General features: G+C 41.1%; 1 protein-coding gene across 4 annotated transcripts in view; it reads right to left on the bottom strand.

Moving 5' to 3' along the window:
- Window positions 1-21,216, bottom strand: part of LOC139746976 (multidrug resistance-associated protein 1-like) — a 44,137-nt gene extending 22,921 nt beyond the window's left edge. Inside the window, exons 1-11 of one of the 4 annotated variants that reach the window (XM_071658669.1) lie at window positions 21,106-21,216; window positions 18,402-18,524; window positions 12,387-12,563; window positions 10,814-10,933; window positions 10,242-10,379; window positions 8,286-8,411; window positions 7,596-7,768; window positions 2,212-2,406; window positions 1,133-1,310; window positions 791-959; window positions 445-596 (exon numbers count right to left, since the gene is read on the bottom strand). In XM_071658669.1, coding sequence (XP_071514770.1) covers window positions 445-596; window positions 791-959; window positions 1,133-1,310; window positions 2,212-2,406; window positions 7,596-7,768; window positions 8,286-8,411; window positions 10,242-10,379; window positions 10,814-10,933; window positions 12,387-12,563; window positions 18,402-18,500 — 1,527 coding nt within the window. In that variant the 5' untranslated portion in view covers window positions 18,501-18,524; window positions 21,106-21,216. Of the gene's footprint in view, window positions 1-444; window positions 597-790; window positions 960-1,132; window positions 1,311-2,211; window positions 2,407-7,595; window positions 7,769-8,285; window positions 8,412-10,241; window positions 10,380-10,813; window positions 10,934-12,386; window positions 12,564-18,401; window positions 18,525-20,709; window positions 21,053-21,080 lie in introns of those variants that run through there. The other 3 variants (XM_071658668.1, XM_071658667.1, XM_071658670.1) reach the window with 3 other exon arrangements.
- Window positions 21,217-27,280: the final 6,064 nt, after the last annotated feature.

Below are 27,280 nucleotides of genomic sequence, written 5' to 3'. Positions count from 1 at the left end.
TGTGAGAGTGTGATAGGTAGTTTGAGTTAGTGTGAGATCAACAACAGTGTGGGAGTGTGTGATGAGTGGTGTTGGGCGGAGTTGGGGGGAGAAGAACGAAGACCAGGGTGAGGGAAGAAGAGTAACAATAAGTGGGAGACCATCTCAGTTTAGAGGAGAGCAATTCTCTAGATGGATCCTTGTGCTGTATGTTAGCGAAACATCACACTTGATTCTCATAATGAAAAAGTGTCGTAAACATTAGAATACAAGTTAGAAAAAAAGACAGATAGTTTACATGGCTGTTGAAGGCAGATGATGCTTATGGAAACGAACACATTAAGAGCCACTCATGGTACTAATGGGATCTTCCTGCCTAGTCATAACTACAATGCAGAGCGCGTGTAAAACTGTGAGTGCGCACGTCTGTGATGGACGACTGAAGCAGCATATGTCATTTCCTACCTTGATTCCACCAATGATCTCGTTAATCATCTTGACTCTTTTGTCTTTGAAGGTCATCGTCTTGAACTGAACCTCTTTCGTCTTCTTAAGAATAGCGCTGTTGATGGGAACGATCATGAGCAGCACTGCCAGGCCAGCCAACACAGACGGACCTAAGGAAGGGCACGAGGAAATCCGTGGGTCTGCTGAGGTTCGTATGAATCTACAGTGAATGACAACTCATACCCATGACAACCAGGGAAATACGCACGAGAGAAGGAGTGCAGTATCACTACACGGTATTCTTTTGAGACTTTCTACTTCTAATCCTAAATGATCTAATGAAGTTATAAGCGATCGAGCTCACCTAATCTTACCCACAGAAATGTGAGAGCGACTATGATGACAACCGGCGCGAACATTAGATTACAAAGGTGGAACATAGTGTCCCCAACTGACTGTGCGTCCACAGCCATCAGGTTAACAATCTGGCCCACAGTGGAGTCCCTACGAGCGGCGCCAGAGAGATGTAACGCCTGGAATATAGAAGGTATATGGTAGATACATATGTATGTATGACAGTGGCATGTAAAATATCACCTCTTATTTCGACAACTATGAATCCTTGTCGACAGAAAAGTCACCAAGATTACTAAATTTGAGGACACAGACGTAAACTAAATATATTCTTTTTTTCACAATGTCTTACCTTGTCGTACACAGCAGACATTAACGTCGATCGGACCTTGACAGAGAGGATTATGACGCAATTGAAGTAGTAGTTCCTGATCAAAGTCGTAAGCTCGCAAGTCAAAAACAAGGACACAGCGTAGAGGTAGCCATGCCAGACTGGCTCTGTGTTGTCAGTCATGAAGCGGATCAGGAGACTGCAACGTTACCACAATAAAGCTTATGAGATGAATTATGTCTAATGAAAAAGAGAGATTGATTGGTCTATATAACCTGGTTGACTAACAAGCCATCAGTCTACTAATCACTATTTGAAGCTGATATCCGACTCAATTGTAAGGTCTTAGATTTTCCTGACAATAATTTTCTGATTTCAAAACTAATTTTGTTTCCACTTTGTCGTCTCTCTGTTTTCGTCCCCGTTCCATGGATCATGTCTGAAGGGGCTCCTGCAACTTCAAATCTACGCTGTAATCAGTAACTTTCTAAGTCATGATCACATCCATGAAATGGTACCATGATTACGGATGAAGGTTTGATAACAACTTGATCTCTTCCTATATATTGTCTTCCACAATCTGACTTTATGGAACAACAGCGTTATAGAAAACGATGAAGTTCTGCTTATATTTGTGTGGGGTTACACATCTATATTAAGAAATACACTCAGACTCCCTTAAATATAATCTAATGGCATGCAAGAGAAAAAATCTGCAGGCTTGTGAATCATTCTTCTCCAGTGATGATGACAAAGACCATGAGGGAAGAAAGAGTGTAAAAGCAGAATGGAAACAGAAGAGTGTGGGACGAGAATATGAAGAAATCAAACATTTCACTGAGGGGGACAAAGATGTAGAATACTGAGAAGAGGAAAACAATAAAGAAGAGACATGACGATTGTGACTGAGGATGATGAGCGCTGCAAGTGAAGGAACATTTAAACTGTGCAGGAGAACGATGAAAAGGGTTGAGGAAACGTGCAGGACGAAGTGAAGTGCTGAGCGGAAAACTCTCGAGAATCTCTGAGGAGAAAGACGGAGAAGTGGTGAAGGAGAACATAACTGGAGAGATCTTATTCCACGAAATGTTGACCATTACCTGAGAAGGTGAGGAGAGAGGAAGCGACAACATTCCGACAAGAAGCACAGGAGACACGCAAATAACACGGACCATCGGGTCAGTAGCCATAGCCTTCTCACTAACGAAATTCTTGTGGCCTTACGAACAGTTGTTATGGTCAAGTTCTTGCTCTTGATCGTATCATTCTTCATTTTACATTTGGCTCTTTCTTCCCTGAAATTCAAAACATCACATGTTACACAATCAGGAAATATTAAGTGCACGGGATGGAGGAATGTCTTAAATTCAGGCCTATCATCCATATGCCAGTGTCATAGAAGCCGTCAACGCCGAACTACATCCACCAACCGAAAAATATTCAAACTATTTCTCAAGTGTTTATCCTTAGGAATTGGGGAGGAACCATATTTCCCAAGTATTCCTCACGTGTCGTAGAAGGCGACTAAAGGGGGCGGGAGTGAGGGGCTAAAAACCCTCCCCTCCTTGTATTTTAACTTTCTAAAAGGGGAAACAGAAGAAGGAGTCACGCGGGGAGTGCTCATCCTCCTCGAAGGCTCAGACTGAAGTGTGTAAATGTGTGTGGATGTAACCAAGATGATAAAAAAGGAGAGACAGATAGTATGTTTGAGGAAAGGAACCTGGATGTTTTGGCTCTGAGTGAAACGAAGCTCAAGAGTAAAGGGGAAGAGTGTCTTGCGAGTAAAGTCAGGGGTTGGTGAGAGGATAAGAGCAAAGGAAGGGCAGCACTACTCCTAAAGCAGGAGTTGTGGCAGTATGTGATAGAGTGTAAGAAAGCAAACTCTAGCTTGATATGGGTAAAACTGAAAGTGGATGGAGAGAGATGGGTGATTATTGGTACCCATGCACCTGGTCATGAAAGGAAAGATCGTGAGAGACAAGTGTTTTGGGAGCAGCTGAGGGAGTGTGTTAGTAGTTTTGATGCACGAGACCGGGTTATAGTGATGGGTGATTTAAATGCAAAACTGAGTAATGTGGCAGTTGAGGGTATAATTGGTGTACATGGGGTGTTCAGTTTTGTAAAGGGAAATAGTTAAGAGCTTGTGGAATTTTGTGCTGGAAAAGGACTGGTGATTGGGAATACCTGCTTTAAAAAGAGAGATATACATAAGTAAACGTATGTAAGTAGGAGATATAGCCAGAGAGCGTTATTGGATTACGTGTTAATTGATAGGCGTGTGAAAGAGAGACTTTTGGATGTTAATGTGCTGATAGGGGCAGCTGGAGGGATGTCTGATCATTATTTTGTGGAGGCGAAGGTAAAGATTTGTAGAGGTTTTCAGAAAAGAAGAGAGAATGTTGGGGTGAAGAGAGTGGTGAGAGTAAGTGAGCTTGGAAAGCATACTTGTGTGAGGAAGTACCAGGAGACTGAGTGCAGAATGGCAAAAGGTGAGAGCAAATGACGTAAGGGGAGTGGGGGATGAATGAGATTTCTTTAGGGAAGCAATCACGTGATGGCTTGCGCAAAAGATGCTTGTGGCATGAGAAAAGTTGGAGGTGAGCAGATAAAAAAGGGTAATGAGCGGTAGGATGAAGAAGTACGATTGTTAGTGAAAGAGAGGAGAGAAACGTTTGGACGATTTTTGCAGGGGAGTAGTGCAAATGACTGGGAGATGTATAAAAGAAAGCGGCAGGAGGTCAAGAGAAAGGTGCAAGAGGTGAAAAAGAGGGCAAATGAGAGTTGGGGTGAGAGAGTATCATTAAATTTTAGGGAGAATAAAAAGGTATTTTGGAAGTAGGTAAATAAAGTGCGTAAGAAAAGAGAACAAATGGGAACATCGGTGAAGGGGGCTAATGGGGTGGTAATAACAAGAAGTGGTGAAGTGAGAAGATGGAGTGAGTATTTTGAAGGTTTGTTGAATGTGTTTGATGATAGAGTGGCAGATATAGGGTTTTTGGTCGAAGTGGTGTGCCAAGTGAGAGGGTCAGGGAGAATGGTTTTGTAAACTGAGAAGAGGTAGTGAAAGCTTAGCAAAAGAAGGAACCCGGCAAACGGCTGGTTTGGATGTTATTGCAGTGGAATTTATTAAAAAGGGAGGTGACTGTGTAGTTGATTGGTTGGTAAGGATATTCAGTGTATGTATATTTCATGGTGAAGTGCGTGAGGATTGGCAGAATGCATGCATAGTGCCACTGTACAAGGGGATAAAGGTGAATGTTCAAATTATACAGGTATAAGTTTGTTGAGTATTTTTAAGAAAATATATGAGAGGGTATTGATTGAGAGGGTAAAGGCATGTACAGAGCATCAAACTGGGGAAAAGCAGTGTGGTTTCAGAAGTGGTAGAGGATGTGTGGATCAGGTGTTTGCTTTGAAGAATGTATGTGAGAAATACTTAGAAAAACAAATGGATTTGTACGTAGCATTTATGGGGTCTGGAGAAGGCATATGATAGGGTTGATAGAGATGCTTTGTGGAAGGTATTAAGAGTCTATGGTGTGGGAAGTAAGTTGCTGGAAGCCGAGAAAGGTTTTTACCAAGGATGTAAGACATGCGTACGAGTAGGAAGGGAGGAAAGTGATTGGTTCGCAGTGAATGTTGGTTTGCGGCAGGTGTGCGTGATGTCTCCATGGTTGTTTAATTTGTTTATGGATGGGGTTGTTAGGAAGGTGAATGCAAGAGTTTTGGAGAGGGGGCAAGTATGCAGTCTGTTGTAGATGCGAGGGCTTGGGAAGTGAGTCAGTTGTTGTTTGCTGATGATACAGCACTAGTGGCTGATTCAGGTGAGAAACTGCAGAAGTTGGTGACTGAATTTGGTAAAGTGTGTGAAAGAAGAAAGCATAAGAGCAAGGCTATTAGGTACAGTAGGGTTGAGGGACAAGTTAATTGAGAGGTACGTTTGAATGGAGAAGGAAATGGAGGAAGAAGTGTTTTAGACATCTTGGAGTGGATTTAGCAGCGGATGGAACCATGGAAGCGGTAGTGAGTCACAGGGTGGGGGAGGGGGCGGAGGTTCTGGGAGCGTAGAAGAATGTGTGGAAGGCGGAGGAGGGTGGATGCGTTGGAAATGAAATGCTTAAGGACAATATGCGATGAAGTGGTTTGATCGAGTAAGTAATGAAAGGGTAAGAGAGATGTGTGGTAATAAAAAGAGTGTGGCTGAGAGCAGAAAAGAGTGTGTTGAAATGGTTTCGTCACATGGAGGGAATGAGTGAAGAACGACACATGCATTCTGCTTGTTCTCAGGCACCTCTCATCTTGGGTCGTACAAACAAATAAGTGCTTGACAAACCAAACAGTAACACTGTTATTCCTTTTCTTGACACAGTCAACTACAGTCCCAACCATTCCCGCCACTTTGCCACACTTTAACTTCACTTCCCACCGTGTCCATAGTCGCTTATTCTTGACACATCCCTGACGTAACTCATCCCCGGTACTCTTACCTGAAACTGTTGCACTTTGCTCCACTTCCACAGATCACTGCCTACCTGGTACTGTTTCTCAAGTCTTTCTCCACTTCCTCGCTCAGATTCCTGCCTCAAATGACATTTCTCAAGTCCTCTGTTACCTCACTTTCCTACAATGTTTTTGTACACTATCCTCTTTCATGTTACCGTATTGTTCCAGAATATTTGAATCTTACTTCCTCCGGCACTACCTTCACTTTCATCTTGCAAGTGAATTCACTCTGCTTTCTGTATTTCTTTTCTTCTTCTTTTTCATCTTAGTCATATTCTTTTCTTTGGAAAACTTTCACCTTCGTTTCCCCGCACATTCACTTTCAACTTCCTGATTCTTCACCTTTTCCTGCAACATTTGTTCACTTTCCTCAAACAACATTGGATTTTTATACATAAAAGCACTTGGCGACTTTCATACTTACCTGTTTAATAATGTTTCCTCTCCATCATATTGCGATCCCACTTTCATTTTATCACAACGTCCACATGCACGACGATGAACCACAAACATACCATACACTCTTGTCCAACTCCCACAACCACCCTAAAATGTCTTCTTACTTCGATATATAATCATTCCTCCTTCAATGTTTTTATAAGAGGTCACCACAGCTCCCAGCAAATCACCTCTCACACCACGAATCCCTAATACCTCCCACAGTCCCTTCCTCTCAGCCCTAACCTATGCTACTGGTTGGAAAAAAAAAAAGTATGAAATGCCACACTTATGGTGTAAGTAGATAGATGATTGCTGCTACTTATGGCTCAAAACGTTGTTTGGTAATTTATGTTAACTAAATGATGAAAAATTGATAATCACTTTCCAAATAATTATCATTTTGATTAATATGAATCCCTAGCTTTGTAAGGCACGCCATGAGTTTGAAAGCACTACGTTTTTCCACCACTCTCATCAAATTTTCACACACAACATTGAGTAAATAATCACTGACTGACTGACGGTTCCGAGCTGCTACATTGACTATGGCTTCGACTTCAGACTATGCTTACTCTGTCAAAGTTAATGAAGCGTTGGAATAAAGATTTTGTTGAGAGTATGTATGGTATACACAAATCAATAATCCACACGCCTCGACCCTTATAAAGGCCTGTTCCTGTTAATGAGGAAAACATATATATTTGGGGCTTAGTTGCAAGCCACGGAGCCAAACGTTGTGTGTACGGGTTTCGATCACAAGCTTTCAAATATACTGGCAGGAAACATGTCTTGACTCTCACCAACATAGAGACGACGGACGAAGGAATCACAGAAAGATTAGAATGGCCGGCATGCTAGAGGGTTAGGACTACGTTAACACAGTTGATACAACCTGATATACACTATGTACACAGGGTCGGCTCTGGCCTTTCCGGGACCACTAAGTTGCGCCACTTTTGTGGTCTCTTCTACTCTTCAAACTCCCGCGTAATTTGCGAGATCTAGGATGCCCAGGGAGACAAAAATCAAATTACATTTTAAGGGCGTCTGGGACAGCTTTTCATGCTTACTAAAGGGTACCATTAAATGTCGGGACTAAGGAGCCCCCTCTGCGGTCGGAGCCCTACGCTCTGAGCGTATGGGAAGGGCCGACCCAGTATGTACACAGAAAACACCTTCAGCAAGTTAGTCTATAGCATAAGGTAGATACAACCAGGTTTTCAGCCAGCTACCTGGCCCAGGCCTCACACTCCCAAAGAGATTTGACCAGGTGGTTCGACCTCCCCCCCCCCGCATGCCGCTCAAAATGGCTTCCTCACTCATCATACTACCTCGTCCGAATCGAACTACATCCTTCTTCCTGTCGTCTGCCACATTCAACAGTCCTTCATAGTACTAACCCTATCTCTTTTTCCAATCTTGGCCTGTCATCACTTTCCCATCCGCTTTCCTCATTACATGTATACTCACGTTACATACACATATGTAAACATACACATATAAATACATGTTGGTAGGGTAATCTATCCAGCTGTAGTACCTGGTGAGGGTGGCTTGCCACGCGTCGTACACAGCTGCAGCCGTCAGGTCAGGCGCCACATCCCACAGGTCCTCTGGGGTGAGAGGCCGTCGCCATCCTAGCCAGACCAGAGGAGCGCTCCACAGGAAGAATATGCGACTCGGGAATGATGCATCGAGTTCTGGACTTGGTTTCTAAATCCGGATACGTTTCTGTTATCATTCTATCCCATATATTTTTACTTGCAATATATATATATATATATATATATATATATATATATATATATATATATATATATATATATATATATATATATATATACAACTAGGATGCCAACGTTCTCAGGCAAGGCATAATGTGCTGTAACTTGATACATGTTGTTAAATGAGGCATCTTAATTCAAAATGTAAGGCTCCAGCATATAACTCCAAACTGCTTTGCAAATTGTACGGGCAACAAGAAGATAATGACAGCAATCAAAACTGAGATAATTGTAACCAAAGTTAATCATATCAGATCACAAGTCTCTGAGTTGCGACCTTCCATCATAGTTCCTATACTTCAAGTGTGTCGATCTTACTTATTACCAACCTCTGCTGCAAATCCAGATTAAGAAGTAAATGATAACGGAAAAACATCTATTAAAAGGACGAAATATATCTACGGTTTATGGTAGAATAACCAAATATCAAATACTCAGAAACGTACCTCAGTCTTATACAGAGTCTGGAGTTTGGATGGAGCATCACTCAAGCAATTTGTGATGAAGAGAACTACGCAGCACAGGTATTGTATGAAGAATGTCACCACAAGAATGGCCGGCACTCTAAGGTCCTGCAAAATTAAAAAAAAAAAAGAACATTCCTAAAATAATGGAGTTTTGTCGAAAGTGAACAATATGAACATTCACGTAAAACTTGAACTTATACATCGGTGATCTGTTACAAGTTCAGTGTTCCACCTTTCTGACGTGGGACTTAACCTCGCCAGTTCAATGATAAGAAAGACAGAAGGTGTTGAGTACTCTGATAAGGTATAGTCATGAAGATATAATGGATATCGATGATAAAAACTATATTAGTATGTGCCCAAATGTTTGGATGTCGGGGCTGACAAAAACCATGAAAGCGAAGGTTTAGGTTTTGTTCTGAAATCAAGATGTTACTTTCATAAATGCTCGAAGCGAGTTGAGAGGAATTATTAAAGAAATAAGGAACGAAATGTTTATGAGGAACCCATGAGAGAAGGCAATTTGGAGAGACAGAACAAAATGAGTAAAGTTTAAAGTTTTGTAAGAAGATTTGCGTCAAATTAAAGGCTTACCTCAAAGCACCACACTGGCATATCCCCCATGACAACGTCGGGTAATGAGTAGACGGTGAAGACACTCAACTGGCAATGGTCATTGCAGCCTCTTGTCTAGTTATACTTAATAGTGATAACGTGTCCTCAACACACTAGTGACTGAGTAATGATTAGAATGATCACTGTCGTGAAGTTGGTCAAGTCAATTAATCAGAGGAAGGAAAGTTTGTGCTAAAAGGCATCAGATTTGGGACGAAAGGAAAAAAGGATAAACGGGAGAATTTCAAAAAAAGATTAGTACAGGGGAAGGAGGAGGAAGAAGACGGGGTGTCCACCCAAGGAAGAAGACGTCATGGTTGAGTACCTTCCTCACTACGGGTGGGGTGGGTGCTCGCCTAACACTGCGGTAGATGATGACGACAACTGAGAGGTATTTCTTGCACAGTACCTTACACATCAACGTAGAAAACGTAGGTTGTGAGTCGTGGTAGTTACAGTTGATTTATCACTGGGTGTACACGCGATTTACCCGTAAACTGTGGAGGTGTGAATCACTTAACCCCCCCCCACGTAAAAGGTGATACCGAAGACTCAACACTTTCTCATGATACTGGGATTAAAACGACCTGCTGGTGTGACTGGCAAATCACACCGTTGGTCAATGATGGTGGCTCATCCCAAACATAGGAGGGTTTTTGAGGCTGAGAGAGGGTGGAGTCTCTGACCATCTCTTTGTTAAGTCAAATGTATAATAAAGATAATGAAAATAATAATGATAATAATGATAATAATAATAATAATAATAATAATAATAATGATAATAATAATAGATAATAATAATAATAATAATAATAATAATAATAATGATAATAATAATAATAATAATAATGATAATAATAATAATAATAAAGATAATGAAAATAATAATAATAATAATAATGATAATAATAATAATGATAATAATAATAATAATAATAATAATAATAATAATAATTATTATTATTATTATTATTATTATTATTATTATTATTATTATTATTATTATTATCATTATTATTATGGAAGGTTTATTTACCAAGAAAGTTATACTCAGTGTGGCTGGGGACTGATCGGCGTCCTTTTGTGTCAATGGAAGGTAATTCCCTTGCATAGTGGAGGAGATCGTGACAACATATTGTTGGAAGCGGTGACTGACTCACTGATGGTAATGCTGTATCAACGTATTGCCATAGCAGAAACTAAGGATTCCTTCCCTCCCCAGTGAGAAGTAAAAGAACATTGTTGACTTTAAACTCTTACACTCGAAGCGGTGTTGAAGATTCACAGTGACTGGTGTGTCACGAGACCAAGAGAACTTACCCCGTGCACTGTGGAGGTGACTGTGGTGTACAGCTGCGGCAGCCCACACAACAACATAGCGAACCAGAAGAACCAAATGATGCCACTGCTACGTTCACTACGGCGTCCTCCCAGAATAACTAACGTCAAATGTAGCTTCTGGTGTCAGGGAAAAATGATGTTAAATAATCAAAAGGAAAGACTCAACATACGTCATACACGTCCTTTTTAAATATACTCTACTGTTGCTTCTCTGGCATTGCTTTTCTTTCTTTTGCCATTACCATCTCTCATTTCGCTCTGACATAATTCTTTCGTTCGTCTTCGTTCATTTTACAAGCCACGAGTCTCTTATATACAACAGATCTGTATACAATTTCTCAGTAAACTTTGGGCCACGTTCAAACTATATCTTACTTTATAGATTCGCAAGATATAAAAGATATACAGAAAAATCTTTGTTTCAATCAAAGCTGTTTGTATCCGAAGCCATCACCATGATAAGAATAAGGAAACACTAATTAAATACAAAACAAGTTACGAAAATAACTTTAGCACTCACCATATCTTTACGTCTATGTGTTGAAGCTCACCTGAGTAATCAGAAGAAACGCAGGTGCTATGAAGTCTGCAATGGGCACTACATTAGGGCCGTTCGCCACAGCCCAGACAAGCTCGGCAGTCGACACCATCAACAACAGTACTGAGACCATCTGTTGCCAGGGATAACACAAGTGTATAGAGCTGGTGTGGTAAACAATGTACATAGATAACAATTCTGATTGTTTATAGAGCTGGTGTGGTAAACAATGTACATAGATAGCAATTCTGATTGTTTATAGAGCTGGTGTGGTAAACAATGTACATAGATAGCAATTCTGATTGTTTATAGAGCTGGTGTGGTAAACAATGTACATAGATAGCAATTCTGATTGTTTATAGAGCTGGTGTGGTAAACAATGTACATATATAGCAATTCTGATTGTTTATAGAGCTGGTGTGGTAAACAATGTACATAGATAGCAATTCTGATTGTTTATAGAGCTGGTGTGGTAAACAATGTACATAGATAGCAATCCTGATTGTTTATGTGTGAAGATATCACTGTATTTAGTAAACCAGTGTAAACAATTCACTTCTGTGCGGAAAGGATTCTAACTCGAGTTAAATTCTAGACAACTAAGGAGCAATATTTGACCCGGGTTCGAATCCTAGGTGAATTGTTTAAATCGATTCCTGTGATGAGCAAATGGAAGCGGCATGCCAGTGTTTATAGTTCCTTTATTTAATAGATTAAAAAAAAGATGTCACAACTCTCCCAGATAGTGAGACACGTACATATCTGTCTAGTCTAATTAATGGAGCCACATTATATCATCACCGCCAGACATGATTATGCCTGTCATCAAGATGAATTTGAAACGTGTTGTGCATACTGACTGTGTTATCTCGTGTGAAGGCATTCACCACATTAGCTTATCTTTGGGCTCATACTGTATGATGTATTGTAGTGATTACCTTGTTGAAGCATCCCCCTGCGTAATACATCATACCATATAAGCCCAAAGATAAGCTAACGTGAATGCATTCACACAAGAAGAATTCTCTGTAGATATGTATTACAATACTGGTCACCTCGATATACCTCTGTTCATTATCCTACTCCCCAGTGGGTTGCGTTTGATGATAATCTTTCCTCAGTGGTTTGTTATTATACTCGATAACCCACTGTGTCTATGGTCACTCCACTGCTTATTATCTTGAAGCCTAGTCGCGTGCAGTGTACAGCTCGCTCGCTTGGTGTACCATAGGCCGCTGTGTATGGTGTTCATTAGTGACAACTCCATCGATGTAGATTCTGACATATTTACTGCAGCACTCACTGCACTCATCTGCATTATAGGCTACCTGATGTAGCGTCTTGAAGTATTCGCTGTATATATGAGTATTTTGACTGTGCTGTATGTACCGTATGCACACAACTCTCTATAATTGTAATGTAGAGGAGTAACCAGTGTAAATCTTAAGCCATGCGAGAGATGGTCAGTATGAAGTGACAGTATGTTCACTAATTTGGTCTGGATGAGGTCAGTCAATTTTCATGTAAGAGAAATAGTCAACATTATATAGTATATTCTTTTCGCGATGTTGTGTTGCAATACTCACCACTTTTGTGTAACTGAGGGCTGTCCAGGGTAGTGGATAAACAGGCCTTCGTTTGAGGATGAATACATAAAAGGGACTACATAACCACAAGAAGAGACAGGGAATCCACACCAAAACTGTCCGTTCGAAACATATCCCAAAATCAGGCGATGATGAATTCCACGCACGGGTGAAAGTCTGCAATGGACAAGAGATGACAGTGAGAAAACAAATGAAATCATGAATCCTGTTTGAATAATGTCAAGTTCTTGTTATACAAATTGGTAGGCGAACTGTTAATTGTTATGGGGTTTAGAATCTAAGCTGCTCTTCCAGTAATCTTTATTACTTCGCCTCCCCTATGCAAATATCATATATCGCTTAGGTTTTGGTATATATCAACGGCAGTCAGTCACGACAATAGATGATTATAGGGCGAGGGCGAGCCATTCGTATGTTTATACTGGTATAAGATCTTCGATCTTTTTTTATTACGGCAGAAAAAATATTCCGTTTCTCCTCTGCAATTCTAGACTACACACTGAGTGTGTTAGTTGAGAAAACAACCCTTAAGATGAACTGCTAAGGAAGTGTACTTGTGAATAAGGTTAGTAATGTAATCCATGATTTCTAAGTATTCTTATTGCTAATTATTGTGTGTGTGTGTGTGTGTGTGTGTGTGTGTGTGTGTGTGTGTGAGTGGTGCGCTGAGTGTAATTACTGAACCAATTGCGAGTTCCCTCTCTTGTGGTGACGCGTTCTTGAATAAATATTACAGTGTTTACAGTGTGACTTTCTCTTCTCCTCCGTCGACAAGTGTGTCAGCATGACTGTGTTCTTATGTTGGTCAGACCTTGCGCTACCTCGCTAACGCGGGAGACAGCGACAAAGCAAAATAAATAAATATAATATATATATATATATATATATATATATATATATATATATATATATATATATTTATTTATTTATTATACTTTGTCGCTGTCTCCCGCGTTTGCGAGGTAGCGCAAGGAAACAGACGAAAGAAATGGCCCAACCCCCCCCCCCCCCATACACATGTAAATACATACGTCCACACACGCAAATATATATACCTACACAGCTTTCCATGGTTTACCCCAGACGTTTCAGATGCCTTGATTCAATCCACTGACAGCACGTCAACCCCGGTATACCACATCGATCCAATTCACTCTATTCCTTGCCCTCCTTTCACCCTCCTGCATGTTCAGGCCCCGATCACACAAAATCTTTTTCACTACATCTTTCCACCTCCAATTTGGTCTCCCTCTTCTCCTCGTTCCCTCCACCTCCGACACATATATCCTCTTGGTCAATCTTTCCTCACTCATTCTCTCCATGTGCCCAAACCACTTCAAAACACCCTCTTCTGCTCTCTCAACCACGCTCTTTTTATTTCCACACATCTCTCTTACCCTTACGTTACTCACTCGATCAAACCACCTCACACCACACATTGTCCTCAAACATAGCCCACGCCTCGCAACCATACAACATTGTTGGAACCACTATTCCTTCAAACATACCCATTTTTGCTTTCCGAGATAATGTTCTCGACTTCCACACATTCTTCAAGGCCCCCAGAATTTTCGCCCCCTCCCCCACCCTATGATCCACTTCCGCTTCCATGGTTCCATCCGCTGCCAGATCCACTCCCAGATATCTAAAACACTTCACTTCCTCCAGTTTTTCTCCATTCAAACTCACCTCCCAATTGACTTGACCCTCAACCCTACTGTACCTAATAACCTTGCTCTTATTCACATTTACTCTTAACTTTCTTCTTCCACACACTTTACCAAACTCAGTCACCAGCTTCTGCAGTTTCTCACATGAATCAGCCACCAGCGCTGTATCATCAGCGAACAACAACTGACTCACTTCCCAAGCTCTCTCATCCCCAACAGACTTCATACTTGCCCCTCTTTCCAAAACTCTTGCATTTACCTCCCTAACAACACCATCCATAAACAAATTAAACAACCATGGAGACATCACACACCCCTGGGGATAGGGGAGAAAAAATACTTCCCACGCATTCCTCACGTGTCGTAGAAGGCGACTAAAGGGGACGGGAGCGGGGGGGGGGGGGGCAGAAACCCTCCCCTCCTTGTATTTTAACTTTTTAAAAAGGGAAACAGAAGGAGGAGTCACGCGAGGAGTGCTCATCCTCCTCGAAGGCTCAGATTGGGGTGTCTAAATGTGTGTGGATGTAACCGAGATGGGAAAAAAGGAGAGATTGGTAGTATGTTTGAGGAAAGGAACCTGGACGTTTTGGCTCTGAGTGAAACGAAGCTCAAGGGTAAAGGGGAAGAGTGGTTTGTGAATGTCTTGGGAGTAAAGTCAGGGGTTAGTGAGAGGACAAGAGCAAGGGAAGGAGTAGCACTACTCCTGAATCAGGAGTTGTCGGAGTATGTGATAGAGTGCAAGAAAGTAAATTCTAGATTGATATGGGTAAAAGTGAAAGTTGATGGGGAGAGATGGGTGATTATTGGTGCATATGTACCTGGGCATGAGAAGAAAGATCATGAGAGGCAAGTGTTTTGGGAGCAGCTGAATGAGTGTGTTAGTGGTTTTGTTGCACATGACCGGGTTATAGTGATGGGTGATTTGAATGCAAAGGTGAGTAATGTGGCAGTTGAGGGAATAATTGGGATAAATGGAGTGTTCAGTGTTGTAAATGGAAATGATGAAGAGCTTGTAGATTTATGTGCTGAAAAAGGACTGGTGATTGGGAATACCTGGTTTAAAAAGCGAGATATACATAAGTATACGTATGTAAGTAGGAGAGATGGCCAGAGAGCGTTATTAGATTACGTGTTAATTGATAGACGCACGAAAGAGAGACTTTTGGGTGTTAATGTGCTGAGAGGTGCAACTGGAGGGATGTCTGATCATTATCTTGTGGAGGCGAAGGTGAAGATTTGTGGGGGTTTTCAGAAAAGAAGAGAGAATGTTGGGGTGAAGAGAGTGGTGAAAGTAAGTGAGCTTGGGAAGGAGACTTGTGTGAGGAAGTACCAGGAGAGACTGAGTACAGAATGGAAAATGGTGAGAAGAATGGAAGTAAGGGGAGTGGGGGAGGAATGGGATGTATTTAGGGAAGCAGTGATGGCTTGGGCAAAAGATGCTTGTGGCATGAGAAGCGTTGGAGGTGGGTTGATTAGAAAAGGTAGTGAGTGGTGGGATGAAGAAGTAAGATAAGTAGTGAAAGAGAAGAGAGAGGCATTTGGACGATTTTGGCAGGGAAAAAATGCAGATGAGTGGGAGAGGTATAAAAGAAAGCGGCAGGAGGTCAAGAGAAAGGTGCAAGAGGTGAAAAAGAGGGCAAATGAGAGTTGGGGTGAGAGAGTATCATTAAATTTCAGGGAGAATAAAAAGATGTTTTGGAAGGAGGTAAATAAAGTGCGTAAGACAAGGGAGCAAATGGGAACTTCAGCGAAGGAGGCTAATGGGGAGGTGATAACAAGTAGTGGTGATGTGAGAAGGAGATGGAGTGAGTATTTTGAAGGTTTGTTGAATGTGTTTGATGATAGAGTGGCAGATATAGGGTGTTTTGGTCGAGGTGGTGTGCAAAGTGAGAGGGTTAGGGAAAATGATTTGGTAAATAGAGAAGAGGTAGTAAAAGCTTTACGGAAGATGAAAGCCGGCAAGGCAGTAGGTTTGGATGGTATTGCAGTGGAATTTATTAAAAAAGGGGGTGACTGTATTATTGACTGGTTGGTAAGGTTATTTAATGTATGTATGATTCATGGTGAGGTGCCTGAGGATTGGCGGAATGCGTGCATAGTGCCATTGCACAAAGACAAAGGGGATAAGAGTGAGTGCCCAAATTACAGAGGTATAAGTTTGTTGAGTATTCCTGGTAAATCATATGGGAGGGTATTGATTGAGAGGGTGAAGGCATGCACAGAGCATCAGATTAGGGAAGAGCAGTGTGGTTTCAGAAGTGGTAGAGGATGTGTGGATCAGGTGTTTGCTTTGAAGAATGTATGTGAGAAATACTTAGAAAAACAAATGGATTTGTATGTAGCATTTATGGATCTGGAGAAGGCTTATGATAGAGTTGATATAGATGCTCTGTGGAAGGTTTTAAGAATATATGGTGAGGGAGGCAAGTTGTTAGAAGCAGTGAAAAGTTTTTATCGAGGATGTAAGGCATGTGTACGTGTAGGAAGAGAGGACAGTGATTGGTTCTCAGTGAATGTAGGTTTGCGGCAGGGGTGTGTGATGTCTCCATGGTTGTTTAATTTGTTTATGGATGGGGTTGTTAGGGAGGTGAATGCAAGAGTTTTGGAGAGAGGGGCAAGTATGCAGTCTGTTGTGGATGAGAGATCTTGGGAAGTGAGTCAGCTGTTGTTCGCTGATGATACAGCGCTGGTGGCTGATTCATGTAAGAAACTGCAGAAGCTGGTGACTGAGTTTGGTAAAGTGTGTGAAAGAAGAAAGTTAAGAGTAAATGTGAATAAGAGCAAGGTTATTAGGTACAGTAGGGTTGAGGGTCAAGTCAATTGGGAGGTAAGTTTGAATGGAGAAAAACTGGAGGAAGTAAAGTGTTTTAGATATCTGGGAGTGGATCTGGCAGCGGATGGAACCATGGAAGCGGAAGTGAATCATAGGGTGGGGGAGGGGGCGAAAATTCTGGGAGCCTTGAAGAATGTTTGGAAGTCGAGAACATTGTCTCGGAAAGCAAAAATGGGTATGTTTGAAGGAATAGTAGTTCCAACAATGTTGTATGGTTGCGAGGCGTGGGCTATGGATAGAGTTGTGCGCAGGAGGGTGGATGTGCTGGAAATGAGATGTTTGAGGACAATATGTGGTGTGAGGTGGTTTGATCGAGTAAGTAATGTAAGGGTAAGAGACATGTGTGGAAATAAAAAGAGTGTGGTTGAGAGAGCAGAAGAGGGTGTTTTGAAATGGTTTGGTCACATGGAGAGAATGAGTGAGAAAAGATTGACCAATAGAATATATGTGTCAGAGGTGGAGGGAACGAGGAGAAGTGGGAGACCAAATTGGAGGTGGAAAGATGGAGTGAAAAAGATTTTGAGTGATCGGGGCCTGAACATGCAGAAGGGTGAAAGGCGTGCAAGGAATAGAGTGAGTTGGAAGGATGTGGTATACCGGGGTCGACGTGCTGTCAGTGGATTGAGCCAGAGCATGTGAAGCGTCTGGGGTAAACCATGGAAAGTTCTGTGGGGACTGGATGTGGATAGGGAGCTGTGGTTTCGGTTCATTATTACATGACAGCTAGAGACTGAGCGTGAACGAATGGGGCCTTTGGTGTCTTTTCCTAGAGCTACCTCGCACACATGAGGGAAAGGGGGTTGTTATTCCATGTGTGGCGAGGTGGCGATGGGAACAAATAAAGGCAGACAGTATGAATTACGTACATGTGTATATGTGTATATGTCTGTGTGTGTATATATATGTGTACATTGAGATGTATAGGTATGTATATTTGCGTGTGTGGACGTGTATGTATGTACATGTGTATGTGGGCGAGTTGGGCCATTCTTTCGTCTGTTTCCTTGCGCTACCTCGCTAACGCGGGAGACAGCGACAAAGCAAAATAAATAAATAAATGAATATATATATATATATATATATATATATATATATATATATATATATATATATATATATATATATATATATATATCCCTGGGGATAGGGGAGAAAGAATACTTCCCACGTATTCCCTGCGTGTCGTAGAAGGCGACTAAAGGGGAGGGAGCGGGGAGCTGGAAATCCTCCCCTCTTGATTTTTTTTTTTCTAGCTTTCCAAAAGAGGGAACAGAGAAGGGGGCCAGGTGAGGATATTCCCTCAGAGGCCCAGTCCTCTGTTCTTAACGCTACCTTGCTAATGCGGGAAATGGCGAATAGTTTGAAAGAAAGAAAAAAAAGATATATATATATATATATATATATATATATATATATATATATATATATATATATATATATATGTATATATATATATATATGTATATATAGTATTAAATGAATACTACTTACCCAGAAAGGTTCATGACACAGTTGTGCGACATCAAAGAAACTATATGAAGACTTATCGTCGGAAGAAACCATTTCGGTGTTCGAATCAGTGCCGCTCATACGTTTGGCTGTTTTTTCCACCACCTGCAAGATACAACTGGCTAAAGGCTTTGGAGCTCAATGTATAAAGACTCAGGCTAATCTAATCATAGCTAGCGGGAATATTTCTTATCAGCTTATGTTTACTGACAAATGTTGGATCCCTATTACCTAATTCGTAATCGTCGGAGGTATATAGGTGTGCGGTAGATGTATGTCTTTAGATGTGTTTGCTGGTATATGCATGTGTGTGTATCTGATATTGTATCATTCTTATACACAGTATGTATGAGTGAGGAAAGATTGACCAAAAGGATATATGTGTCAGAGGTGGAGGGAGCGAGAAGTGGGAGACCAAATTGGAGGTGGAAGGATGGAGTGAAAAAGATTTTGAGCGATCGGGGCCTGAACATGCAGGATGGTAAAAGGCGTGCAAGGAACAGAGTGAATTGGACGATGTGGCATATCGGGGTCAACGTGCTCTCAGTGGATTGAACCAGGGCATGTGAAGCGTCTGGGGTAAACCATGGGATGTTTTGTGGGGCCTGGATGTGGATAGGGAGATGTGGTTTCGGTGCATTATATATAACAGCTAGAGAATGATTGTGAACGAATGTGGCCTTTGTTGTCGTTTCCTAGCGCTACCAAACTCAGTCACCAGCTTCTGCAGTTTCTCACCCGAATCAGCTACCAGCGCTGTATCATCAGCGAACAACAACTGACTCACTTCCCAAGCACTCTCATCCCCAACAGACTGCATACTTGCCCCTCTCTCCAAAACCCTTGCATTCACCTCCCTAACAACCCCATCCATAAACAAATTAAATAACCATGGAGACATCACGCACCCCTGCCGCAAACCGACATTCACTGAGAACCCATCACTTTCCTCTCTTCCCACTCGCACACATGCCTTACATCCTCGATGAAAACTTTTCACTGCTTCTAACAACTTGCCTCCCACACCATATATTTATTAATACCTTCCACAGAGCATCTCTATCAACTCTAACATATGCCTTCTCCAGATACATAAATGCTACATACAAATCCATTTGCTTTCCTGAGTATTTCTCACATACATTCTTCAAAGCAAAAACCTGATCCACACATCCTCTACCACTTCTGAAACCACACCGCTCTTCCCAAGTCTGATGCTCTGTACATGCCTTCACCCTCTCAATTAATACCCTCACATAAAATTTCCCAGGAATACTCAACAAACTTATACCTCTGTGATTTGTGCACTCACCTATATCCCCTTTGCCTTTGTACAATGACACTATGCAAGCATTCCGCCACTCCTCAAGCACCTCACCATGAGTCATATATACATGAAATATCTTTACCAACCAGTCAACAACACAGCCACCCACTTTTTTTTTAATAAATTCCACTGCAATACCATCCAAACCCGCTGTCTTGCCGGCTTTCATCTTCCGCAAAGCTTTCACTACCTCTTCTCTGTCTACCAAATAATTCTCCCTAACCCTCTCACTTCGCACACCACCTCGTCCAAAACACCCTATATCTGCCACTCTATCATCTAACTTATTCAACAAACCTTCAAAATACTCTCTCCATCTCCTTCTTACATCACCACTACTTTATATATATATATATATATATATATATATATATATATATATATATATATATATATATATATATATATATATATATATATATATACATATATATATATATATATATACTTATTTATACTTTTGTGTAATAATCACATTATCAGGGGAGACACAAGAGAGAAATATGTCACTTGATATACATTGAAGAGACGAAGCAAGGGCGCCATTTGGTAAACATGCGATTGTCCAAGACAAACAACGAGCGTTCATAAACTTTACCTTTTTGCAAATTGTATCAACAATAAAGTTATCTAATTTGTATAGACCATCACTAATATTAAGATCATAATTCTTTGTGTATCTAATGATAGAAGATTCAATGATATTTCTCGTGGTAATAGAGTTAGATTTAATAACTGAGATGATATAGTGATGGTCTATACAAATTAGATAACTTTATTGTTGATAAACTTTGTAAGATAAGTTTTTGAACGCTCGTTGTCTGTCTTGGACAATGGCCGTTTCCCGAGTATCACAATAGAACAGACAAAAAAAAAGAAATAGTCTCATATGGTCATATCCACTTTTTAACTGTAAGAGCATAATGCAACGAAACCAGAACTCACTATCCACAGCAAACTTACTCATAAGCACGTCACCCGGTGTATATCACATCGCTCCAATTTTCTTTGTCCCGTGCACGCCTCGGACCCTTCTGCATGTTCGGGCCCAAATCACTGAAAGTATCTTTCACTCCATTCTATACTGACAATTCATGATACGATTAGGAAATACCACTTCACACCTTAAGTATACCTCCTCAGAAATAGATTGCTGTAGCCACAGACAGTATGATATTGGCAAACATTAGTGAATATCACCACTTCACAGCACTAAAGGTCCCGGCACAGTGAGCTGGTAACGCCTCATGACACTCCACACGTTTCCAATGTCTGATACGTCGGGTAGCAACACTGCCACTGTGAGCACGCCGGAGACTATACATGCCACTAACCTCAGACTTCCATAGATCCACTCACCACCTCTAAAACGTGTGCTCGACTAGCGAGAAACTCTATTGCAGGCGAGTGTAGGTAATGCCACTTAAGGATCCAACATGTTTGACCTTCAACTTGATTTACAATGGTTACTGTCTTCTCGGGATAGCCTTCAAACTGCTGAGCTATAGTTACGGTGGTTATTGCCATTTCTAGTCACAGTGGGTGTCAACATCTTCCAACATTGTGTTTGCGTCATATTATGACACATTTGGTGCCTTCAGATCAGAATATAACTGGTGTCAGTGTTAACGTGTTTCACGGAAATTGGTTATTGCTCTTAAGCTTAGTCTTAAGCTAAGTCTTAAGCTTAGTCTTAATCTAATTCATGGTACTGTTATTTTGTGTGTTCTATCGGGATTAAATACTTAAGCGTTAATAGAAGTCTTTCAGTAGTAGATCATCTTAATCCATATTTGTTCTCCCCGTTACGTAATTGCAGTTGCAACAGAATGAGGCACATTGACTTAAGGTGGTGCAAACATAGACGTGTTCTGATTAGAACTAGATAAGGCACATTGACTCAAGGTGGTGCAACGTGAGGGGCGCTCTCTCTGCTGTTGTAGAAACAAATTTCCTGAAGTACTTTTTTCTTTTAAACATAAAAGTGTCATCAGAACACATATGGTGACATCAGGACACATATGGTGACATCAGGACACATATGGTGACATCAGGACACATATGGTGACATCAGAACACATATGGTGACATCAGGACACATATGGAGACATCAGGACACATATGGTGACATCAGGACACATATGGAGACATCAGGACACATATGGTGACATCAGGACACATATGGTGACATCAGAACACATATGGTGACATCAGGACACATATGGTGACATCAGGACACACATGGTGACATCAGGACACATATGGTGACATCAGGACATATGGAGACATCAGGACACATATGGTGACATCAGAACACATATGGTGACATCAGGACACATATGGTGACATCAGGACACATATGGTGACATCAGGACACATTTGGTGACATCAGGACACATATGGAGACGTAAGGACACCATATGGCACATCACTGGAGAGTTATGTATGACACATATTATATAAGGAGATATGAGAGATAAGTTTCTCCCCTCACACAGGCTCGGATGGCCTTAACAGATGGCCGTGGCTTATCAATGACATATCTCTTCCCATCACAACGAGAGCGTGATGAAAGGGCACCCACCTCCGGGAAGGGAGGTGTTCCTTGTCATCTTCTCCTGCAGGTGTGCACACCGCTGGCGCTGCCACCTCACCTTCGGCGAGGTTGGTCCGTTGCCGACGAACAGCAACGAGTACAGACAGCCTCGTCAGGGACCTTCTCGCTCGATAGGATTCCATCATTTCCCTGCTGGTGCATGGGGCGCAGCCTCGATGATGCAAGATTTCAATAGAAAGAGGTCCTGCAACTGTATCTTTACGGAACACACACACACACACACACACACACACACACACACAGGTATGTATATATATATATATATATATATATATATATATATATATATATATATATATATATATATATATATATATATATATATATATATATATATATATTATCATTATACTTTTTCGCTGTCTCCCGCGTTAGCGAGGTAGCGCAAGGAAACAGACGAAAGACTGGCCCAACAAACCCACATACACATGTGTATACATACACGTCCACACACGCACATACACATACCTATACATTTCAACATATACATACATATACATACACAGACATATACATATATACAAATGTACATATTTATTCTTGCTACCTTCATCCATTTCGTCGCCACCTCGCCACACATGAAATGGCATCCCCCTCCCCCCGCACGCGCGAGGTAGCGCTAGGAAAAGACAACAAAGGCCACATTCGTTCACACTCTCCAGCTGTCATATATATATATATATATATATATATATATATATATAATCATGTCATTGCAGAGAGAGAGAGAGAGAGAGAGAGAGAGAGAGAGAGAGAGAGAGAGAGAGAGAGAGAGAGAGAGAGAGTGCATATGTGTACGTTAGAGTGTATGTACAATCTATATATGTAAACGTAAGTTGTGTGTGTGTGTGTGTGTGTGTGTGTGTGTGTGTGTGTGTGTGTGTGTGCATCAGCAGATAATGAATGACTCTTATGAATAAACTCACCTTCGATCACATATACGTGTGTCTTCACACTAAACTCCAGAGCTTATGTAAGTACGTGTGTGATCTGGTCGGTTGAGTATGTGAACGCATATGTTTTGACCCATCCTCTTGTGGGTAAATCCGTTCCCGGCCGACCTACACTGAACTTCTCACCCTCCATACTCACTTGAAATCATATTTTCAGATACAAACATCGTCGGAAATAGAAAATGTACCGTTGGTATTAACTGAACGTTACATAGAAAATGTACCGTTGGTATTAACTGAACGTTACATAGAAAATGTACTGTTGGTATTAACTGAACGTTACATAGAAAATGTACTGTTGGTATTAACTGAACGTTACATAGAAAATGTACCGTTGGTATTAACTGAACGTTACATAGAAAATGTACCGTTGGTATTAACTGAACGTTACATAGAAAATGTACTGTTGGTATTAACTGAACGTTACATAGAAAATGTACCGTTGGTGTTAACTGAACGTTACACAGAAAATGTACTGTTGGTATTAACTGAACGTTACATAGAAAATGTACTGTTGGTATTAACTGAACGTTACACAGAAAATGTACCGTTGGTATTAACTGAACGTTACATAGAAAATGTACTGTTGGTATTAACTGAACGTTACATAGAAAATGTACCGTTGGTGTTAACTGAACGTTACACAGAAAATGTACCGTTGGTGTTAACTGAACGTTACACAGAAAATGTACCGTTGGTGTTAACTAAACGTTACATAGAAAATGTACAGTTGGTATTAACTGAACGTTACATCATTTAAGAATGCGAATCATGATAATCTCTCTCTCGTATCACACACTGTTTCTTTATAATCCAACTGGAAAATCTGCTTCCTAATATTCCTGTATCTTTCAATCTTTTATATATTTGCACCATTCACTTTCAGGGACACGACCAGCACCACTCCTCCTCCACCTCTGCTGCTTCTCTCTCTCTCTCTCTCTCTCTCTCTCTCTCTCTCTCTCTCTCTCTCTCTCTCTCTCTCTCTCTCTCTCTCTCTCTCTCTCTCTCTCTCTCTCTCTCTCGTTTCAGACTCAACCCACTTAGATAACAATCCATGTGATTACACAAGCAGGTCCGAGAGGCCTCGACTCGCCTTGCACCGTTTGTGACGATGGTCCACAATGAACTGAGTTCATGGTTATTCTCTGACTCACATCCACTCATCTAACATCTTTTTTTTTTTATACATACATATATATATTCGCCTCTCGAGGATGACGCACTGGTTTGGTGACCCAGACTAATTAATGCCTCCTCACGACACCCAGGACGGCTAGCAACTTACACAGTAACCACATCTAGCGTTATTGCACAACGCTACACACAAACACTACTGATGATATAAGAAAAGAAAAATGATACACACACACACACACACACACACACACACACACACATATATATATATATATATATATATATATATATATATATATATATATATATTTACTCTTAACTTTCTTCTTCCACACACTTTACCAAACTCAGTCACCAGCTTCTGCAGTTTCTCACATGAATCAGCCACCAGCGCTGTATCATCAGCGAACAACAACTGACTCACTTCCCAAGCTCTCTCATCCCCAACAGACTTCATACTTGCCCCTCTTTCCAGGACTCTTGCATTTACCTCCCTAACAACCCCATCCATAAACAAATTAAACAACCATGGAGACATCACACACCCCTGCCGCAAACCTACATTCACTGAGAACCAATCACTTTCCTCTCTTCCTACACGTACACATGCCTTACATCCTCGATAAAAACTTTTCACTGCTTCTAACAACTTGCCTCCCACACCATATATTCTTAATACCTTCCACAGAGCATCTCTATCAACTCTATCATATGCCTTCTCCAGATCCATAAATGCTACATACAAATCCATTTGCTTTTCTAAGTATTTCTCACATACATTTTCTCACATACATACAAGAAGAAAGTTATTAGGTACAGTAGGGTTGAGGGTCAAGTCAATTGGGAGGTGAGTTTGAATGGAGAAAAACTGGAGGAAGTGAAGTGTTTTAGATATCTGGGAGTGGATCTGTCAGCGGATGGAACCATGGAAGCGGAAGTGGATCATAGGGTGGGGGAGGGGGCGAAAATTTTGGGAGCCTTGAAAAATGTGTGGAAGTCGAGAACATTATCTCGGAAAGCAAAAATGGGTATGTTTGAAGGAATAGTGGTTCCAACAATGTTGTATGGTTGCGAGGCGTGGGCTATGGATAGAGTTGTGCGCAGGAGGATGGATGTGCTGGAAATGAGATGTTTGAGGACAATGTGTGGTGTGAGGTGGTTTGATCGAGTAAGTAACGTAAGGGTAAGAGAGATGTGTGGAAATAAAAAGAGCGTGGTTGAGAGAGCAGAAGAGGGTGTTTTGAAATGGTTTGGGCACATGGAGAGAATGAGTGAGGAAAGATTGACCAAGAGGATATATGTGTCGGAGGTGGAGGGAACGAGGAGAAGAGGGAGACCAAATTGGAGGTGGAAAGATGGAGTGAAAAAGATTTTGTGTGATCGGGGCCTGAACATGCAGGAGGGTGAAAGGAGGGCAAGGAATAGAGTGAATTGGAGCGATGTGGTATACAGGGTTTGACGTGCTGTCAGTGGATTGAATCAAGGCATGTGAAGCGTCTGGGGTAAACCATGGAAAGCTGTGTAGGTATGTATATTTGCGTGTGTGGACGTGTGTATGTACATGTGTATGGGGGGGGGGGGGGGGGTTGGGCCATTTCTTTCGTCTGTTTCCTTGCGCTACCTCGCAAACGCGGGAGACAGCGACAAAGTATAAAAAAAAAAAAAAAAAAAATATATATATATCCTTGGGATAGGGGAGAAAGAATACTTCCCACGTATTCCCTGCGTGTCGTAGAATGCGACTAAAAGGGGATGGAGCGGGTGGTTGGAAATCCTCCCCTCTCGTTTTTTTTTCAATTTTCCAAAAGAAGGTACAGAGAAGGGGGCCAGGTGAGGATATTCCCTTAAAGGCCCCAGTCCTCTGTTCTTAACGCTACCTCGCTAATGCGGGAAATGGCGAATAGTACGAAATATATATATATATATATATATATATATATATATATATATATATATATATATATATATATATATATATATATATTTATTTATTCATTTTGCTTTGCCGCTGTCTCCCGCGTTTGCGAGGTAGCGCAAGGAAACAGACGAAAGAAATGGCTCAACCAACCCCCATACACATGTATATACATACACGTCCACACACGCAAATACACATACCCATACACCTCAATGTACACATATATATATATATATATATATATATATATATATATATATATATATATATATATATATATATATATATATATACACCCACAGACAAATACATATATACACATGCACACAATTCACACTGCCTGCCTTTATTCATTCCCATCGCCACCTCGCCACACATGGAATAACAACCCCCTCCCCCTCACGTGTGCGAGGTAGCGCTAGGAAAAGACAACAAAGCCCCATTCGTTCACACTCAGTCTCTAGCTGTCATGCAATAATGCCCGAAACCACAGCTCCCTTTCCACATCCAAGCCCAACAGAACTTTCCATGGTTTACCCCAGACGCTTCACATGCCCTGATTCAATCCATTGACAGCACGTCGACCTCGGTATACCACATCGATCCAATTCACTCTATTCCTTGCACGCCTTTCACCCTCCTGCATGTTTAGGCCCCGTTAAGTAAGGGTAGAAAAATTTGTAAATTTCATTTGTTGGCCAAACACAAAAAACATCATCTACATATCTAAACCAAATTGCATTAGAAGGTAAGATATCCTTAAGTAATTTTGTTTCAAAAAATTCCATATAAAGCTTACCTAGTACAGGTGAAAGAGGGTTATCCATTGCCATACCAAATTTTCGAGCATAATCTCCATTGAATTGCAATACACAGTCCTTTATACAAAATTTTATCAGTTTAATG

The sequence above is a fragment of the Panulirus ornatus genome, chromosome 67, assembly GCF_036320965.1.
Source record: "Panulirus ornatus isolate Po-2019 chromosome 67, ASM3632096v1, whole genome shotgun sequence".
Classification (NCBI taxonomy): domain Eukaryota; kingdom Metazoa; phylum Arthropoda; class Malacostraca; order Decapoda; family Palinuridae; genus Panulirus; species Panulirus ornatus.
The sequence above is the reverse complement of the archived record's forward strand: the minus strand, read 5'-3'. Positions and strand labels throughout refer to the sequence as shown.